Raw genomic sequence first — 20,801 nt, 5'->3', positions numbered from 1 at the left:
CTTCTCAGCTATGTCTGCCTCACCAACCCACCTGGCTACCACACAAGTCCCAGAGCCCAGCTGGGGCCCAGGTGCCACTCACCTTGAACCCGGGCTTCACTGGCAAACTCTCTGCAGTCTGATTTGAGGTGGATGACAATTTTGGTTCCAGTTCTGACTCCTGAAGCTTCAGCGATTTCAAACACTCCAGAGCTAAGACCCAAGGAAAAGAAAGGCAGTGTCATTGTAGGGCAAAGGTAGTTGCTTTCCTGAGCAGAGCCCAGGTCAACATGTGGGAGACCAGATGTGCCTCTTCTGACCTAGGCAGTACCCCTCAGGTCACAGAGTGCACACCAGATGAGAACCTCTGTGCTGGGGTGCAGGTACAAGCCCCCAGGCTCCCTTGGAGAATTTCCTGGGCTTGAGTGACCAGAAAGCAGACCCAGGGCACCAGTGAGGCCTGGCCCAAGTATAAATCAGCATTAGATACCTCTGCTGTTTCTGAATTGCAGCAGAGGCCAGGGGTCCCTGAGAAAAGCAGAAGCCACCTCAGAAGTGAGGGAGGAGGGGATGCCCTCAGACAGGGCCTTGCTGATGCCTTGGCCATGTTCATGCTGAGCAGCCGCTTTCATGAAATTTAGAGACCTCAATATGGACTAAGGGAGGAGGCAAGCTATGCTCCAGCCAGGCCTCCTGCCCCTGGGGCTGCTATGCACAGCCAGAAGGTCAAACTCAGAGTTTTGGGGTAGAATGAGACGAACATCATTACCCTAGGTACATGTATGATTGCATGAATGGTGTGACCCTACTTCCCGTACTACCAGAGAAGTGAAAACATGTGCTCTATTTGTGTACAATGAATCAAAGAGCATTCTGGTGTCATTTATAACTGATAAGAACAAATTTTAAAAAAGTTTATATATAAACTGATTTTAAATTGTACCCTAAAAAATACAACAAAGTTTTGGGACCAGCTGAAAACAATGCTTAAACTTGGCCAAGATCCCACTCTCCTCAAACACAGCTGAAGTGCTGCTAAAACACCTACCTAATCAACTCGTCACATATGGGAGCAGGAAATGAGCAAGTGGCTCTTAAAGAGTGCCACCACCTGTTTCACAGAGGCATCCTAGAACCTGCCGATGGGGTGGAGTACTAAGGACAAGAACCTAGAGGGTGGGGAGAACCAGAGGAGCCCCCATAGAACCCAGGCCAGAGAGGCCGTCTACAGGATGGCCCAGGAGGAAGGCCCATCCCATACCCAGCCACTGAAGGGGCTCAGCCTGGACGGGCCAGCACCACAGAGCACAGTGATTGGTGTCCGGTCACACAGACTGTTTGGAGCCACAAAGTAACTACCTTCCCAGAGTAGGAGAGTCAGGTTTCACACCCATAAACCTGTTTTTTGCATTTTCTCAATAAAGTCTCTTTCCAAACTCAGTGGTCAAACTCAAGTGTTAGGTAACATTGACTCCAAGTGTTCCCAAGGGCAAAGACACTGCCCATGTGATGGAGGCTTGCTTCCTAACTTACCCATCTGATAGCCACTGGTAACCTGGGTTCCCAGGGGCCACTGAGCGGGAATAGACTTCAACTCTGTCGGCCACCATGAAGGCTGAGTAGAAGCCCACTCCAAACTGGCCGATGATCTTGCTGCTGGCCTCCGCCTGGTTCTGCAGTGCTTCCAGAAAGGCCTGAGGGGACAAAGGCTGGTCATAGGGAGGCTGCCCCTCTGGCACCAGGAGCTGACATTCTTACTTTCTGTGTAGGTTCTCTAGCACAGTCAAGATCTCAGTAAATGCTGAGGCGACCATGCTGAGATGCCCTCTTCCCATGCTATACATAAATAACTAAGAGCTGGGACAACCCACCTAAAGACACACAGCTGGGCCAAAGCGGGAGGGTCCTTATTCATCATAAAGCTCACACTTCCGCTTGTCTCAAGGCAAGGACAAACCTGCAGGTCACACTTGAGTGGGCAGAGTAGTGCCTCCACCTATCAGGTCACTGAGTAAAGAATGAAGACTCTCCTCAGTTTGTCTTTTGCCCTGTGTCTCCAAGACTTGAAGCCTTGGGGGAGACAGCACAAACCCAGCACAGCTGTCCCAGGACCCCCACAGATACAAAAGCCCATGATGTTGAAGTCCCTTGTATAAAATGGTGTATCATCTGCTTATAACACATCTTTCCCTGTATTTTAAATCACCTCTAGATTACTTAAAATGCCTAATACAATGCAAATGCTGTGTAAACAGTTATACCATACTGTTTAGAGAACAATGACAAGAAAACTGTACGTGTTCAGTACAGACATAATGATAAAAAAAAAACTTTTTAAAATTGGCTGAATCTGTAGTTGTGGCACCCCCGCACACAGTAGGCTGACAGTGATTGCAGAGCGTTCCTTGTTCTGAGCTATCAACATTCTGAAGGCTAAACAGGAAGCAAAATGCACATGCTCTGCTGCTCTGCCAACTCAGCCCAGCCCAGTGTCCTGCCAAGGTTCGGACATTCTACATCTGCACCAAGGGGCTGTGGAGCACCTGGAATGTGACTGAGGAACTGAACTTGACATTTTATCTCCTCTTACTGCATTTAAATGTAAGCAGCGGGGCTGGGGATGTGGCTCAAGCGGTAGCGCGCTCGCCTGGCATGCATGCGGCCCGGGTTCCATCCTCAGCACCACATATAAACAAAGATGTTGTGTCCGCCAAAAACTAAAAAATAAATATTAAAATTCTCTCTCTCAAAAAATAAATAAATAAATAAAGGTGTTGTGTTTACAACTAAAAAAGAATTTTTTTAAATAAATAAATAAATGTGAGCGGCCACACCTAGCTCACAGCTGCCACACAGGATAGCGCATACTATCCCTGCCATCATGGTCACAGAAGTTCTTTTTCCCCCCATTTATTTATTTACTTATTTATTTTAGTTGCAAGTGGACACAATATCTTTACTTTTTTAATGTGGTGCTGAGAATTGAAGCCGGTGCCTCACACATGGAAGGCGAGTGCTCCACCTCTGAGCCACATCCCCAGCCCCCTCACAGAAGTTTTAAAAGCAGAAATTTCTGAGTCGCTTTGGACTGACTATGGTACCACTTAGGCCAATAAAAACAAACAGAAAAGCACTCAGTCACCAGGAGAGGCAGCAAGGGCCTCCAGCCTGTGTTAGGCTGGAACAGACACACTGAGAGGACTCTTGGACCACTTATCTCTTCCCAGCATCAGATTGTGCCACACTGGTGGCCACATGATCCCCGTGTGGCTGGAAGAGCAGAACTGCTATACCTGTAGACTGTGGCCCGGGCTGCCTGGGAGGAGGCAGTCCACCTCTGCTGTGGTGTCAAGCCCACACAGCTCAGGCAGGGGCCCAGTAGCTGCCACAGAAAGGCACCAGGAGGTGAATGGCACCCTCAAAATAGACTGACAGCTATGAATCTGCCATCCTGTTTCCCACTCTGGGCAAAGTGCTTGTCTGAACCCTTCCTGCCCAGCAGTGCCTGGGACCTGTGACGCTAAAGGGAAACAACACTGCTCTCACAGCGCCCTCTGGGGGGCCCAACTGACCAGGCCTCACTAGCCTGGCACCCAGGGCCTCCCTGCGGAGGAGAAGCAGTGACTGCGCCATCTTACCTTTGACCCTGATCTGGCAATTGTGCCCAGATTGGACACCAGCTCCTCCTGTGTCATCCCGATGCCAGTGTCCTGAGGAGAGAGACACTAAGTGCCAAGCATGGCCCATGCGGCACAAATAGCCTCAGTGGTGGGGCCCAGACGGGATCTGGGAAGTACACTTCACACACATCAGAAAAGTCCAGTTATGTGAGCCCTGAGTCCCTGGAGAACACTGGAAGGGGTGGGAGATTTGTTATTAAGACAATTCAGGGGGATGGGCAGAGCGCAGTGGGGCTCCATCCCCAGCACAAGCAAATGAAAACCAACCGAGGAGGAGACGCTCCATCAGTAACTGGAAGGAAAACAACTCTTGCCTAGATGTAGCCAGCTCTGCACCCTCGGCCTGGCACACACGGGCTACGGCCTGCACTCCCCAATGCCCCTGCCCCCAGGTGGTGATGTCATGAGGAGACTGGTCAGTGGCCACCAGCAGCTCCCCTCAGGAAAGGGGACAGGATTCCTCTGCCTCATGTGTACACACAGAAACCCACCACGTCTGCTGGTGTGGCTGTGGACTGCCCGGCCTCATAACTCCAGCAACCATTAGTGCTGCTCATCAATGTAACAGCCCCAACAGACAGAGACAGGCGACATGCTAGTGAGGCTGCCACGGGCCCTCCCTCTTCCTCAGACCTCTGCTGGCTGGCCTGCTCCCACGTGCAGACACCCCACACAAGGCACAAACTGCCATGCCACCATCAACTTGCGAAGTGGGAAAGCATGCAGAAGCAGCTTTTGCCCTCTTATAGCAAGTCACTTCTAGGTGTTCTTCCTGAGAACAGCCCATGGGGCAGCTGTAGCCCCTGGCTGCCGTCAGGATGTCCTTGCACCTGTTACACAGGCCCTGAGACCCACCAAGAAATGGAACACTAAGAGGCTTCTAGTAAATTCTGAGGTGCTCGTAGAAGAGTCCAAATCCTGGCCTGATCCATTTATTGTGATACATGTAATAATTACAGATAAAGAGCTGATTTAAATTGGCTTCTGGTTGGTATTAGTCATTAAATATAATTACACTAAAATGCTTACTTTCATGCACTAAAACTTTCTTCATTTTGGGTGCTGGAATTGAAGCCAAGGCCACCTGCAGGCCAGGTAAATGCCCTACCACTGAGCCACACCCCAGCCTCATGGCCCTTCCCCTAAGGATTCTGTTGAAAGTTCTAGTATAGAGCTGGGGATGTAGCTCAGCAGTAGAGTGTTTGCTGGGGTTGATGTGAAGGAGAAAAAGCACCTAATGGTTCCTGTTTTCAGCTTACAGTGATTTCTTCTGAGATTGATCTATAGATTCATTGAAACTCAGTGAAAATTTTCACAGGTTTTGTGGAAAATGACAAGAGAATTCCAAATTCTATATAGAAACACAAAGAACCTAGAATAAACTGAAAAAGAACAAAGCCGGAAAACTTACACTACCTAAATTTAAGCCTTACCATAAGCTACAACAGTTATGTTGCCAGGACGCGGACACTTAAGGACAGACACACAGATCACAGGCACTAAGCTGTGGTGCCCCCAATTTCTAACCAAGGTTCCCAGACAGAGCAGTGGGGATGGAAGTACTTAAACAGACAGTGCTGAAGCAACTGCCCACCACACACATGAAGCCAATGGCAGTCTCAAACCACACCCAGATTCACCGGAAATGGATCACAGACCTACATGTAAGAGCTAAAGCTACAATCCTTCTAGAAGACCATGCGGGAGAAACTTTTGGCTTTGGAAGAAGCAAAAAAGTCCCAGACAAGCCAGGCGTGGTGGTGCATGCCTATAATTCCAGTGGCTAGGGAGGCTGAGGCAGGAGGATCTCGAGTTCAAAGCCAGCCTCAGTAAAATAAGGCACTAAGCAACTCAGTGAGACTCTGTCTCTTAAATAAAATATAAAATAGGGCTGGAGATGTAGTCAAGTGCCCAAGTTCAATCCCCAGTACAAAAAAAAAAAAAAAAAAAAAAAAAATCTGTCCCAAACAGATCACTAAAAGCATGAAGTATAATAGGCAAAAGTCATAAACTTGACTTCCTTAAAATTAAACAACTTAAGGGGATGGAGGTTAGCTTAGTGGCAGAGCACTTGCCTGCATGAGGGTTCCATCCTCCGCACTGAAAAAAGAAAACAACAACAATAATCTTTTGCTCTTCAAAATATAATAAAAAAACAAGCCACAGACTGGTGATTTTAAATTCTCTTCGGCTTTCTGTGTGTTCCAAATTTTCTATGATGGGCATGTGTTAATTTATAGTAAATTTAAGGCAGGAACCCTCAGAACAGGAAGGACAGTCCATGTATCACTTGAGTCTAGATGTAACTGGAAGGCAGGCGTGGCCTCCCTGTGTCAGCATGTTAAGCAGGGCTGCTACCCACCAGACCATCCTGGTCAACTCTGAGAGGTGGGAAGTGGGTCTGGGCATCAAGAGGGAGGTACCTGGATGGTGATGGTGCCTTTCTCAGAATCTGTCTGCAGGTGGATTTCCATTTCTGGCAGGGTCTGGCCATCAGACACCAACTTGTGTCGCAGCTTTTCCAAGGCATCGCTGGCATTGGAGATGAGCTCCCGTATAAACACCTACAGGACAGAAGCAAGAGGAAGGATAATGAAGGGCACTGACTCTGCGGGACCTGCCTGGCTGGCTGCATCTGCACTAGCTCCAAGTTGAGACCTGATACAGATCACTCAGCTCCCAAACACAGATGGTCAAGGCAGGCCCACACATGAAGGGTGGGTCGCTCCTCCCCAGCACAGCTTTCTGTGGCAAACTGACTTCTACTGATCTTTCCTTTGGGGTTTTCAGTCAGGCCTGATATTATTACATGTCTATTAACTCAAATTATAGCCATTTTCTTTCCTGTCTCTTGCACAGCGATGACAAAATATCGTCCTCAACATCTTTCTCTCCTACTTAAGAGGGTTACTGCTTCATTTCATCTAGTGGGGTCATCAAACATCAGAGCCCCCCATGGTCTAGAGGAAGAGGGCCCCAGGCCCAACAGTCCTCTCACAGTCTGGGAGGTACCTCTGCCCCACGCAGAGCTCCCACTCAAACTATACTAGAGCACTCAGGTGAGGTGGGGGAGGCAGCTGGCCAGGCAGAGGAGACCTGCGAGCATTCCTGAAAAGCCCCTTCCCACTTTGTACACTGTGCTTTACCCTTCTTCCCAGCAGTGATTAGCATAGAACCTACAGCTTATTTGTTCTCTGCTTTATCCAAGTCCCGTCACCCTTAAATGTGTTTTAATCTCCTTGAAAAGTTCTTTTGTTACCCTCCCTGCTCTATGCCACACAGATAGTGTGTCCTCCAGCCGCTGTTGTCCCACTAGACTTGCATGTAGTCATGCCAGCAAAGAGGTACACAAACAGGGGCCCCAGGGCACACCAACAGCACCTCAAAAATGGACCTCAGCACAGCTCATGCCAGCATTTGAAAGATTTTTAAGTTATCAGCAGAATTCAAATAACTCCCAGATTGACTCTCCCAGAGTCAATCTAGCCCCTCCAAAATCATTTGGATACACTTATCCATGAAGCTGAAGCAGATTTTGGTGAAAATACTCCCTGTGGTAGATTAGGACCAGGGCCTATCTGCAGCCTAATGCATTCTCACAACTAAGACATATCCCGGCACCTTGGCAAGATAGTGTAAGAATAGTTCTGCCACAAAACATGTGAGACCTGAAAGCGATAGATGGCACCACACCTCTTTTTCTGAGTATAGGGAACGGGCCACGATATCCAAAAGCTTCTTTGTCTCCGCCTGGAACTCGTGTCTGGAGATGGACCCTGGTAATCAATCACAGATGCAGCCAATAAAGCTATGTTTCCATCTCTGTGCAAGAACATGCTATAATACCACTCAAAACAATATTTAAGGGCTGGAGTTGTGGCTCAGTGGTAGAGCACTTGCCAGGCATTGTGTGAAGCCCCTGGGTTCAATGCTCAGCACCACATAAATATATAAATAAACAAAAGATCCATTGACAACTTTAAAAAAAAAAAAAAGTTTAAGGTTCTAAGTTTTAAATATTCCTTTTTGTGTTTTTGGCAGTAGGGACTGAACCCAGGAGCACTTTACCACTGACCTGAATCCCCAGCTCTTTTTATTTTGAATACAGGGTCTTGCTAAGTTTCTCAGAGCCTTCCTAAGTTGCTGAGGTTGTCCTTGAACTTGTGATCCTGATCCTCCTGCCTCAGCCTCCCAAGTTGCTGGGACTACAGGTGTGTTCCACCATGCCCAGCTAAGTTTTAAATATTCTTCAAGAGTGAACAAAAAAGAAAAGTGGACAGAAAATAAAATCTCTTAGGTAAGGGGTCTCAGGAGCAGGACATCTTCCACATGACTCTTGTCTCCACGGAAAGGAGTGGGTGCATGTGCAAAAGCTCTCCCACATGAGGTCAACACACTTAAGTGGGCTGTGGAGGCCAGCTTCTCAGAGCTGCTGGTCATGAGAATCAGGCTGGCCCTGACAACCAGATCCTGCATCATGGTCTCCAAAAAAAGTGACATTCTATTAAATTACTTACAAAAGGAAAATGACAAAAACTCAGTTCTCTCAACATCAAAGATTCTGTTCTTATTGCCTCATTTAAAAGTCAGAAACAGAACCCCTTCAGGCCTGGCTCTGGAGGCTAACTTGCCGTACTTCAGAGTTCAGTCCTGTGGAAGCTGGGCCAATACTCTGCTTCCATGATCATTAGCAGAAGTGAATCGCCACTCAGCACACTCCTGGGTGACCACCAGAGGGGGCAAGGCGCAACAGGAGAAAGCCAGAAGTTGTTTACTGGGGCGGAAATGGAGGACTCACTAGTCTAGGGATCGCTCCCCACAACTGAGACCTACATGGGGCTGTAGTCAATAAGCAGCTCTGTTAATCACTGCCTCTGCCTCAAAAACCTCCCCTACCCTGCCACCAATGACCCAAGAAAGACTCCCCAGGCCACATCACCTTGCACGGTCTCAGTGCTGCTAATGATGGAATGCAGGGGCTCCTCCTTCTTGTCCTCAGCAGCCTGCGACGTACTATACAGACGTCCGGGGTAGAAGCTGGAAACCAGGTTTTGCCCGGGGCTCCTGAACTGAAGTGGGGTCCTCTGAGGACACAGAACTGACTTTCCTGAAAAGGCAAATGTGTGGAAAGGATGACAATTAATACTCAGAAGCAGAATACCCCAATTTCTTCACACCTCCTCTGTCCAACAGAGGAATGAGGATTTCTCTAAGGCAGCCTGTTGCTCTGGAGGAGTGAAAAGCGACTGAGCATGGTGTGGCTGCAGTTTTGGTGACATTTCCTCACATGTACCACACAAGTGTGTTTTAATGAAAAACAGCGAAAGATATGTTCTATCTCGCAGCCAGGGAGTCAGCAGCTCACCCACTGGGTGCTGATGTCTCCTCCAGTCTGCTGTTCACAGACTCCTCTGCCTTCATTGCCACAGAAACCTCACAGGCCCAGTGCTCTCGCCAGCTGGAGCCAGCAGGCCAGGGCACTGGAGTTGCTTAGATGTTCGACACAGAATGGTCAAGGATATGTAGACGGTCAACATGACAGTCTGCAGGAATCCGGGCCTAAATGAATCTATCTGCCCTGTCAGGTACTCTCCTACTTTTTGGAAACTTGTAACAAATAGAAAGGAATGGGGGCTGGGGATGTGGCTCAAGCAGTAGCGTGCTCGCCTGGCATGCATGCGGCCGGGGTTCGATCCTCAGCACCACATACAAACAAAGATGTTGTGACCGCCAAAAACTAAAAAATAAATATTAAAAAAATTCTCTCTCTTAAAAAAAAAAAAAAAAAAAGAAAGGAATGATGTAGAAGGTACAGAAACAAGGAGACAGGTTTTTTCTTTGTTTTTGTAGTTGTATATGGGCAGCATGCCCTTATTTTATTTATTTATTTATTTACTTACTTACTTACTTATTTATTTTAGTTTTCGTGGACACAACATCTTTGTTGGTATGTGGTGCTGAGGATCGAACCCAGGCCGCACGCATGCCAGGCGAGCGCGCTACCACTTGAGCCACATCCCCAGCCCCTATTTTATTTATTTTTATGCAGTCCTAAGGATTGAATCCAGTGCCTCACACATGCTAGGAAGTGCTCTACCACTGAACTATAGCCCTAGCCCTGTTTTTTTCCCCCATTTATTTATTAATTTTTTTGGTACTGGGCGTTGAACTGAAGAGTTATTTACCACTGAGCTACATCTCCAGCTCTTTTCATTTTTTAAGACAGGGTCTCACTAAATTGCTAGCCTGGAACTTGCGATTCTTTTGCTTCAGTCTCCAAAGTCGCTGGGATTATAGGTGTGGCCACCGTGCCCAGCCCATCAAACATTTAAGATGCCAACACTCCTGCATGGTCAGGCCATGCCCTGGGTTCTCTCTTCCCACCGTCTATTTGGCAACCCCTCCCCACACTTCATACAGGAGGCCACCCCAGCAGCACTCATGGCCCTCCCCTCCTCTGACCCAGTGCTTCATCCCTTCACAGCAAGAGTTGCAAAGCTTGAGATCCAGTCTTTAACTCTACATGGTCACCTCAACATCGCCTGGTTCCACCTTGTTGTTGAAATTGTGGGGCACTTGTGACCCCGACCACATGGATGCGGGCTGCTCTGGGCTGGGACTCCCGCACTCCAGTCACAGCCTGCCAACTGCCTCCTGCCCCGCCCTCCAGCAGGTGTGTGATGCCCCTATACCCACACTTTCACCTGAGCCCTGATGGCACATGGAAGCACTTGCTAAGCTTCTGTACACGTACACGTGTATACACACACACACGGTGCTCCTGCAGGGGCTGGCATTCCACTCTGGTGGGTCGGAGCTGGGAAGAGCAAGCCTCAGTCCACTCCAGCCATGGAGCACACTTCCCGAGACCATCACCTCCCTCCACCCGACCTCTTGCTCTGCTGGAGGCCCTTTCCTCACCACTGGGGCTCCTGGTCCCCTCAGCTCTTCTTCTGCCACCTTGCTCTACCCCAAAAGAACACCTGAAATCAGAGGCATCTGTTTCAACTAGTTCACAGGTATCAGTGGTCAGGGCCTGAAAAGTCTTCTTGGGGACACAATTCAAAACCACAATAGACTGGTTACCTACAAGGAGGTGTGTATTGTTTCCTGTGGCTGCCCTAAGAAGTGCCGCAAACCAGATGGTTTATTAAACAACAGAAACTCATTGTCTCAGAATTCTGGAGACCAGAAGTCAGCAATCAAGGGGTGGGCAGGGCTGGCTCCACCTGAGTTTTCTGGATGGCCATTCTCCACATCCCCAGCCCTATAAGAATGCTAGACTGGTGCCTGCCCTAGTGACTTCAGCATAATTTGATCACTGCAAAGACCCTATCTCCAAATAGGTCACATTCACAGGGACTGAGAAGACTTCAGTTTTGTTTTTTGTTTTTTGGTGTGTGTTGGGGATTCAACCCCCAAATGGTATATGTGAATGGAGTGGAAAGAGGGAGGGTATGTGACACTCCTAAGTATACCTCTTTGTATATCTAACTCTTTGAACTATAGCAATGTTTTAAATGAGCCATTAACCATGCAGGGCATGCAGGAACACAGAAGGAAACACAAACAGTAGCAAAGGTGCGTGTTACAGATGATACAATGAGCCTAAGAGGAAACAAGAACTAACCTAAGTGATTTCAGAAATTGGTGTTTATTGTGAAGCTAAACTCAAAAAGGACTGCATATAACTACTGTACTCAGGTTGCTAAATCTGTTCATCAGTATACATTAGCAAGCCCCAAACTGCTCTGGGTGTGGACCAAGTTCAGCTCTTCCCTGAGAGAGAAAGGTGGTAACAGCAGGAAGGAGGCTGGGAAAAACCCTGCAGGACTACACTGGAAGTGGAGGCTCTGTATGGACTCACCACCTTGGTCTAGGTAGATCAGATATAGAAACCAATGCAGAATTTGTGACCAGGCCTCACACATGCTAGGCAAGCACTCTGCTGCTGAGCCACACCCCCACCCCTCCATAATTTTATTTTTAGTTCTCGGCGGACACAACAACTTTATTTTATCTTTATGTGGTGCTGAGGATCGAACCCAGCGCCCGGCGCATGCCAGATGAGCGCGTTACCGCTTGAGCCACATCCCCAGCCCAACTGTTTATATCTTCTGACAATTTTTCTATTATATCCTGAATCTTTTCTTACTGACTTGTAAGAAACTTTTATACACTAAGGAAACTAGTTCTGTTTGCAAAACTTTCATCACTTCAAGATTAAATATGATTCCCCATGTCTGGTGTTTCCTGTTCTCCCCCTTAATATTCACAATTCTTTTGAAAGGGCTGGGGATATAGCTCAGTTGGTATAGTATTTGCCTTGCATGCACAAGGCCCTGGGTTCAATCCCCAGTACCACCAAAAAAAAAAAAAAAAAAATCTTCTGAAAGGATTTGATATGTTGTGATGGAATAAGTACATAAGTACCCATAGTTGGAAAAAGGAAGGAAAGCAGCAATCCATATTTCTACCTGGAACTTCAAGATTCTTGAAACATAATTTTAAGACTACATCAATCCACTACATCAATCCACATCACTATTAAAAGCAGGTCTGGAGCCAGGTGCAATGGCACGTGCCTGCAATCCCAGCGGCTCTGGAGGCTAAGGCAGGAGGATTATGAGTTCAAAGCCAGCCTCAGCAAAAGCGAGGCACTAAGCAACTCAGTGAGTCCCTGAGTGTAAATAAAATACAAAATAGGGCTGGGGATGTGGCTCAGTGGTTGAGTGCTTCTGATATAGAAATTAATCCTCGTACTACTTCTCCCCCACCAAAAAAAGGTGAATCCACTGGTCACAGTGGCACACTCCTATAATCCCAGTGGCTTGGAAGGCTGAGGCAGGGGATGGCGAGTTCAAAACCTGACTCAGCAACTTAGCAAGGACCCGAGCAACTCAGTGAGACCCTGTCTCTAAATAAAATACAAAAAGGACTGGGGATATGCCTCAGTAGTTAAGTGCCTCTGGGTTCAATCCCTGGGACAAACAAAAAAAGGAGGCCTGATTTTAGATTTATTGAACTTTCGATGACTCCACAAATAAGCCAAAATAGTGCAATCAATCTGCCCAAATCAGATACCAAACGTACCATCTGCACAGTATCTGTCTTCATATTTCCCCCACACCCTATAGGAAAAGCCACAAACCTCAATGTCAGGCCACAATATCCTTGCGTTAAAGTATCAGTCAGCTTGGGGTCGCACAGAAAGAGAAACACTGGGAGTCTGAATGTGACACCATCCACAGGACCTGACAGTAGGCCTTCTGTCAAGGCCCTCTTCCCCTATTGTGGTTCTTAGTGACCTCTCCCTACAAAGAGTTACAGCACTTACTTTCCATGCTGCTCAGTTAAAACTGCTGTTACATGCTGGCTTGAGGCATCTCTTCTATTAATTTCTTGTTACTATATAATTTATCTCACTAAATTAAGAGTAGGAATGAGCTTATATTTCCCTGTATCAAATATTCGGAAGGCAAGAACATCCATACTTCTCAGGAGGCATCTATTACAAAAGCAGTACATCTCTAGATGCAGAACTTTTTTTTTTTTTTAAAGTTGTAGATGAACACAATACCTCTGTTTTATTTATTTATTTTTAGGTGGTACTGAGGATCAAACCCAGTGCCTCGTACATGCTAGGCAAGTGCTCTACTGCTGAGCCACTACCCCAGCCCCCAGATGCAGGACTTTTTATAAACCTAGCTATCACTATGTTCTAGCAGACACAAGGTGGTCCACAGTGGTGTTAGGTGTTCTTCAGGGGCTTGTTAGACAAGTTTATTATTTACTTATTTATTGTGTATGTGTGTGGTGCTGGGGATGGAACCCAGGGCCTTGCACGGGCTAGGCAAGTGGTCTACCACAGAGCCACACTCCCAGCCCCTTTTTTGACTAGTATGAAGGAATGAGAACAGCACCTGCCCAGAGGCCACCAAAGTAAGGTCAATGAGTAAAAACACTGGCTATTGTGCTTTAATATAAAAAGATCACCCATCTGTCTTACCAATCAGTCACTGTCCTTACTATGGTTTTACTTCAAAATGTCATCTTCAGTTACGCTCCTTAGTAATATTTTTCTTTTTCTTTTTTTTGTACGAGATTGAACCCAGCGTTTACCACTGAGCCACATCCCTAGCCCTTTTTGAGACAGCTGCCTCACCTGGCACCATCTCCAATTTTATCATGAGTGACAGCAATAAAAACTATTTCACATTTAGTTTCAAACACTTCCTGACGGGCTGGGCTGACTTGTGTCCTACCACATTAAGTCTCCTACAGATAAGCATGAACTCAGGATCATCAACAAAAAGAGACGATCAGAGCTGCTAATGAACAAGAACAGGAGACTCTGAAGGCAACTGATACTTCCTAGAAGGGGTCAACACAAAAGGAGGCAGGCTGGAGTTAGGTGGATGAACGCCAAGAGAAACCGCACAATGACTTGAAGAGCCAAAGGGAGGACTGGAGTAATCACAGAAGCTGAAAGGGAAATCCCTGAAGGAAAAGAGTCAAAGAAAGAGCCTCTCAAGTTCCTGATGGATCCCCTAAACCATGCCGTGTGGCAAACTGTAAGCGACCCATCCAAGGACAAATAATGCAGCTGCTGTAGTGCAGTTTGATCGAGTCAATAGCCCACTTTAAACAGAAGCAACTCAGAAAAATAACAGCCTATAGAGTCCACAAAATAGCACCCGTAGCACCCAGGAGGTAATAAAAAAATCACTGATACAGAAAGGGGAAAATGTAACCCCTGCTCAACAGAAGAGTCCATGGAGGCTGATCCCCACAGATCCAGATACTGGAATCAAAAAGACACTGGTGTGTCAGGCATGGTGGCACACCACACGCCTTGATCCCAGCGGCTTGAGAGGCTGAGGCAGGAGGATCACAAGTTCAAAGCCAGCCTCAATAACTTACCAAGACCCTATCTCTAAATGAAATATAAAGAAAAGGAAATAAAACCCACAAAATTCAGGCCTGCGGTCGCCTCTGGATGAGGACAGGAAAAGCATCACGGAGGCAGCAGGGCCTGGAGGGACTGGTGTCTGAGCCATAGCAGCCGGGGAAGAGATGCTTTTCACTGCACACAGTCCTCTGAATTCTGCACTATGCATCAATAACCTATGCACAGTGTAACCTGTTCATAAAACTATCTACAGAAATGATCAACTTTCAACACATAAAAATTCATTAGAGATACAAAACACACTTACAAAAGGACACAGCAGAGCTGGGTTGTGGCTCAGTGATAAAGCACTATGTGAAGCACTGGGTTTGATTCTCAGCACTGCATGTAAATAAATTTTTTAAAATAAAGGTGCAGGAAGACACAGTGGTACCCGCCTGCTCGACAGGAGAGTTGAGTGCCCGCCTGTAGTATCACCAGCTTGGGAGGCTGAGACAGGAGAATTGCGAGTTTAAAGCCAACCTCAGCAACAGCAAGGCACTAAGCAACTCAGTGATACCCTGTCTCTAAATAAAATACAAAATAGGGCTGGGGATGTGGTTCAGTGGTCGAGTGCCCCTGAATTCAATCCCAATTTCCCTGTGCTTAATCCTGAGTTACTCCACATTGTAAAGCAGTAATTTGCCATAAGTTACTCCTTTTTTAAGTCCAGGTACCAAAGTGGGATAACTCCATACCTTGTTTTTACAAGTCAACAACCACCATCTACCTGGCACAACTTTAAGATGCAAAGTGATAACTTGTGCCAACTTATGAAACTAAATCAGAAGCAATCACCTGGACACCCCAAATCATATCAGAAACACTAGACAAAGGAGCTTATCTACCTCAGAAGATGTAACACCTTCACCTAAGATCCATAAATGAAGGAGCCCCTGCAAACTGGACTTAGCAGCACCCTGGCCCTGTCACCTGGTCACTCACCACAAACTCTAGAAAACTGTCACAGTGATGAACCTCAGCTTCCATCTCCAGGCTTCAGCAGAGCTTGGGTTTTCCCATCCTCATGACCACCCAAGAGTCAGCCCACTCCAAGCTGACACTCTGAAACTGCCTTCTGTATTTCCAGACCCACATTTTGACAACTCTGCAGAACTGGCTTGTTAAAATTCTTATGTGACCACTTGCAGTGACTCTCCTTATCTGTTCTCAGCCTGTGCTCTTGGCACAGTATCCTGTAACCCTGTGACTGCCTTAACCCTTTCTTAGTCTTTCTGTGATCTGTGTGTATGTATATATATGTGTGTATATATGGTATATGTATATCTATCTATCTATCATTGTGTAAAGTGTGAGCACCACAGATATCAGAAATTTAGATTAGAACAGAATAAAGGAACTTGTGATTCGCCAGCTCTATCAGTGGTGTAGCTAGTGAATCTGTTGTTCTAATAAACCCTGACACTGTGGAAAGAAACAAACGTTTGGTATATGTCAATAGCACTGCTCACTCACAACAGCCCCAGAGAAGGCTGCCAGGTTAAAGCTACTGCAATGGAGGATGATAACTCCTCAGTACTCAAGACACAGTTTTGGTATGGAGGCGTTTCACAGATGAAGTGTTCTTCGATCTCAAAGCCCTGCAGGGGCCAAAGCACTCAATGGAAGACAAGGAACTGACATCCAGCAATACCTGGAAACCACCAAAGAATGGCTCAGCTATGTCCCAACTAACCAATAGGTCTTTTAGAAAGACTTCCAATCATATAAAATAAAATATTTAGGCTGGGCACAGTGGCGCCGACCTGTAATCACAGAGACTCAGGAGGCTGAGGCAGGAGGATGGCAAGTTCAAGGCCATTCTTAGCAACTTAGTGAGACCCTGTCTCAAAATAAAAAGGGCTGGGGATGTAGCTCAGTGGTAGAGTGCCTATAGGTTCAATCCCCAGGACCAAAAAAATTAATCAATAAATTAATGCTTAACTTTAAAAGTAAGCTTCATGGAAAATTTACTTGCCAAGGCTAGACTACTGGTGGATGAACTAAAACAGACATGTGCCTTAATTTCTCCTTCTGGGTACTATATCACATCCAGGTACACTAGGAAGATGCACACTCTTTATTTTGTTCTTAATAATATTAATATCTAATTTTCTGCCTTTTTAATATGGCATTTTGGCTATCTCAAAATTAACTATATTCTAATCACAAGGTTGCTAAAGGTGAGCCATTCTCTTAAATCAGTTACACCCATGACTAAGTTACACTTGCTTTCAATTTCCCTCATCTACAGGCATCTACCCAGCTAAAAAGCATATAGAGAGAAGCCCCACACATAGATCCTGGATCTGCAAGCTATGGCTTTCATGGTCTGTAATTCCTAGTGGGTTCAGCAGAAATAACCAGCCACCCCAGAAACAAATCTCCTGAAATCTGTCTTTACTAAAAGTTGCAAAACTATAAGAAATCCTGATGGACAAAGAAAAGCAGCTTCCTTGTGGAAGCCAAGTCTTCAGTATCAAGACTAAGTAGGACGGAGTGTGAAATGGGTACAGTTCATTTACTATCAGAGGCTTGTCAGTATTCCAAGAAGCAGAGGAGCACTGCTGGGTTCAGTGCAAATCTCCCTTACAGAACTTACCTCTGCACCTGGTATTTACTGACATTCAGGGTATCAGAATTTACTCTAGTTTTCTCATCAGCTAAACACACACTCCCTCCTCCTTCAAGCCATATTCCCTCTTCTTGTCAGGGGGCAGCAAAACTCAGCTAGGGACTAAAGAGGTTTTTGCTGCTGTTACATCTGGGTTGATTTTTCCTTTCTCAGACAGCTCAGATATTTTGGTCCCCTTGGTCCTCACCAAGCCAAGGCCCACTCAATACCTTGCAAGTAGTTGTGCCACACCTTCCTCCTCTGCTTTTGTCTATGCCCTTATGCCCTAGCACCCAAATCACACAGATGGCAAAAACATTAGACACTAAACCTGTACTATCATGTCATCTTAGGAACATAAAGCTGTTTCACAGAGGGTAAAATCTGACAGCAAGCAGCAACCCCACTCCATCCTGAGAAGTCCAGTCTGGGAACACCACGAATTCATCCGGATTCTTGTGAAGGCCGCAGCACAAGAGGGATAAAAATTAAGCTGCACAGGTTCCAACCATAAGCAGAGAAAGAAAACAAAATAAATCAAGAAAATAAAGTATGAAATGGGAGGCTGCAGCCAGGCAATGCCACCCTCAGGAGTGTAGCAGGGTCCAGGTACGGTTCTTTTCTTTTTTGTGTGTGTATGGTGCTGGGGATTGAACTCATGGCCTTGTGCATGTGAGGCAAGCACTCTACCAACTGAGCTACTTCCCCAGCCCAAGGTGAGGTGCTTTTCATTAGATGAAACAAATCTACCAATGCTTGAGCTCCAGAGCAATCAGCAACCATCTCTTCTAATGTGCCCAGAGCTTGCAGGCGACCCTGCAATTCTTGTTTCCAAGACAGACACTTCTAACAAAGACTCCAGCTCACAGGATGAGAAGGAAAAAAATCAAAAAACACTCAACCCTGAAAACAAAAGTATCTGGCAGAATGAAGAGGCACAGCTCAGTGGCTGCGGTGATCATGATTGCCTGGCATCCTATCTGCTTGACTAGTCAATGCACTTGGGAAGATAGTCTGCTGTGGATTTTCTGGCCGTAGCTCTAGCTCTCTGATGAAAACTAGCCTATCAGTCTGGTGGTCAGCCAGCCAGTTCTGATACTTGCCAGAGCTCTGGTGAAAAGATGTGATGGCAGTTTACGTTTGTTGTTGTGGAGGGTTCAAGCAAGAGTCCCTCATGTTCAAGGCTCCGTTCTGGACAGCCCTTTCTCACCCCAGATTTTTTATTGTTTTTTATTTTTTTCTGAGATGCTGGAGATAAGGTCGGGCGCATACTAGGTAAGCACTCTACTACTGAGCTACATTCAATTCCTCCAGTTTACGTTTTTATTATTAACATCATGTTTTCCAGGTAACCCATATTCTGCCATTCCTACTCCCAACAACGAATAACTACATTTACCAGGGCACAGAATTACTTTTTTTTTTTTTAATGTTATTGTATTTTTTTATACCTTTATTTATCTTTACGTGGTGCTTAGGATGGAACCCAGCGCCTCATACGTGCTAGGCAAGCGCTCTGCCACTGAGCCACACAACTGCAGCCCCAGCTCTGCAAAACATACTCTGGTGCAAGCAGATGAAGCAGTCCTGCATGTGTTTCTGTGCTCCCAATACCCTATAAAGGCCTCCACAGAAGCCTAAGCACACTGCCCAGTTCACATATGACACTGATAGTAGGGTCATATTACCTCTCAAGTCAGAGAGCATTTGAAATGTATTTGTTGATAAGTAGTGAGCAAAAATGAAAAATAAAAGCAGAAACCCTAGCCCACATCTCACAGGGCTATTCTGAGGAAGAGTGAAGGGCCGGGCCAGTGGTGATGGAGTCAGCAGGGTTTGGAAGGATGAATCCTACATTTGAAGCTAATCACATGTTTGATACCAGCAACACTTTCCTAAGGAAAAAAAAAAAACAAGGGTTCTGGATTTTCTGTATGGGTGGATTCACCTATAACCACATTCTTCCTCCCTTAGTATATAAACAATGTTTTCTTCCTTAATAAACATGTTACTTTTACACTTGTGCACATAGGTGACAACATCAAGGTAACACAGGGGCGTCTGCAAAGCTTAAACTGCTATACCCGCAGGTGTAGGAAGAGCTGGGGGCCATGGCACACACCTATAATTCCAGTGACTCCCAAAGCTGAGGTAGGAGGATTTCAAGTTTAAAAAAACCACCCTGGCAACTTGAGACCCTGTCTCAAAATAAAAAACACTAAAGAAAGGGGTGAAGATGTGGCTCAGTGGTTAACTTATCACTCTGGGTTCAATTGTTGGTACAACAACAACAACAAAGTGCAAGGATAAAGGACAGAGAGTAAGAGAAAAAGCTAAACAGAATAAAGATGTGGAGCACGCCCCTATAACCACAGATTATAGATTAATTCCAGCTTGGGAGACTGAGGCAGGTGAATCACAAGTTTCAAGCCAGCCTCAATAACCTAGCAAGACCCTGTCTCAGAACAAGAAATAAAAAGGGCTGGGGTTGTAGCTCAGTGGTAGAGCGCTTGCCTGGCATGTGTGAGGCACTGGGTTCAATCCTCAGCACCACATAAAAATAAAGGCACTGTGTCCATTTACAACTAAAAAAAATAATAAATTTTATTTAAAAGGGGGGGGGGGCGCTGGGATGTGGCTTAGTGGTAGAGTGCCTCAGGGTTCAATCTCCAGGACCAAGGGAAGCGGGGGAGTGCTCACTGTACTCTTCACTGTAATAAAATAACCTGAAATAATCTTTATTGCATCTAATAGGACGTTAAGCGAAGAAACATACATCCACAATACAAAACTCTGTGTTGCCACTGGAAATACGCTGGATACCCGTATACTGATATTTTCATGTCAGCATAAGGAATGCCAGGAGTATAAGGATATATGTAAGTATATATAAAGATGTACAAGGAATACTGGGAGCGTTAAAAAATTCTGGAGCACGATGCATATTTGACTCAGGCCTTTTTAGGCAAAAAGTTATACACTTACACGTGCGTAGCGTGAGTGTGCAGAGCCCACCAGGAACGCCAACACCTGGCAGCAGGAAAGCGGGGCTTAAGGTCATTTTGCATTCACTGCTCTACCCACCGATTCCTGGCCCTTGGATGTGGTGGTCGACAGCCCAGAGCCCAACCCGAGGGCCAGGATGGCCTTCGGGGCCCCAGAACCCGAGCCGGGCTCAATCGGCGTGCGGCGGCATCCGACGAACCACGGACCCAAGCAGCGCAGAGCTCCAGAACAGCTGGGGCGGAGGAACACCAAACCAGCGCCCTGCCGGGCCCCGACTCGGCAAGCGGCTCCGCTCTCCCGAACCCTGCGCTTGCCCGCTCTGGGTCCGGCCGGCCCCGGGACCTCGAACCCGCATCCCCACGTGCCCCACGCCGGCCTGCTGGGTGGCCGAGAAAAGAAGCCCTACCCTGCGCCCAGAGGGACGACCCGCTTCCCTCACCTTCCGGAGCGGCCGCCAGCGCGGGAGCCCGCAATGGAGCCCGAAGGCGGCGGCCCCAAATCAGAAGCGTCAGCAGCTCCCTTGCCATGTTGTCCTCTCAAGCGCCTCACGGGGAGAAGCTGCGGAGGCGGG

At 46.7% G+C, this 20,801-nt stretch overlaps 1 protein-coding gene and 1 non-coding gene across 2 annotated transcripts in view; one reads left to right on the top strand and one right to left on the bottom strand.

Moving 5' to 3' along the window:
* The window catches only part of Trap1 (TNF receptor associated protein 1), a 36,864-nt gene extending 16,063 nt beyond the window's left edge, over window positions 1-20,801 (bottom strand). Inside the window, exons 1-7 of the mRNA XM_027940342.2 lie at window positions 20,670-20,801; window positions 8,599-8,766; window positions 7,353-7,435; window positions 6,083-6,223; window positions 3,618-3,689; window positions 1,513-1,673; window positions 83-192 (exon numbers count right to left, since the gene is read on the bottom strand). Of these exons, the coding sequence (XP_027796143.2) occupies window positions 83-192; window positions 1,513-1,673; window positions 3,618-3,689; window positions 6,083-6,223; window positions 7,353-7,435; window positions 8,599-8,766; window positions 20,670-20,757 (823 nt within the window). The 5' untranslated portion in view covers window positions 20,758-20,801. The remainder of the gene's footprint in view (window positions 1-82; window positions 193-1,512; window positions 1,674-3,617; window positions 3,690-6,082; window positions 6,224-7,352; window positions 7,436-8,598; window positions 8,767-20,669) is intronic.
* On the top strand, window positions 11,954-12,026 carry Trnaa-ugc (transfer RNA alanine (anticodon UGC)). The gene has a single exon. It is a non-coding gene; the product is annotated as a tRNA-Ala (tRNA).

This window comes from Marmota flaviventris, chromosome 19, assembly GCF_047511675.1.
Source record: "Marmota flaviventris isolate mMarFla1 chromosome 19, mMarFla1.hap1, whole genome shotgun sequence".
Taxonomy (NCBI): domain Eukaryota; kingdom Metazoa; phylum Chordata; class Mammalia; order Rodentia; family Sciuridae; genus Marmota; species Marmota flaviventris.
This window is presented reverse-complemented; position numbering and strand designations above follow the sequence as displayed.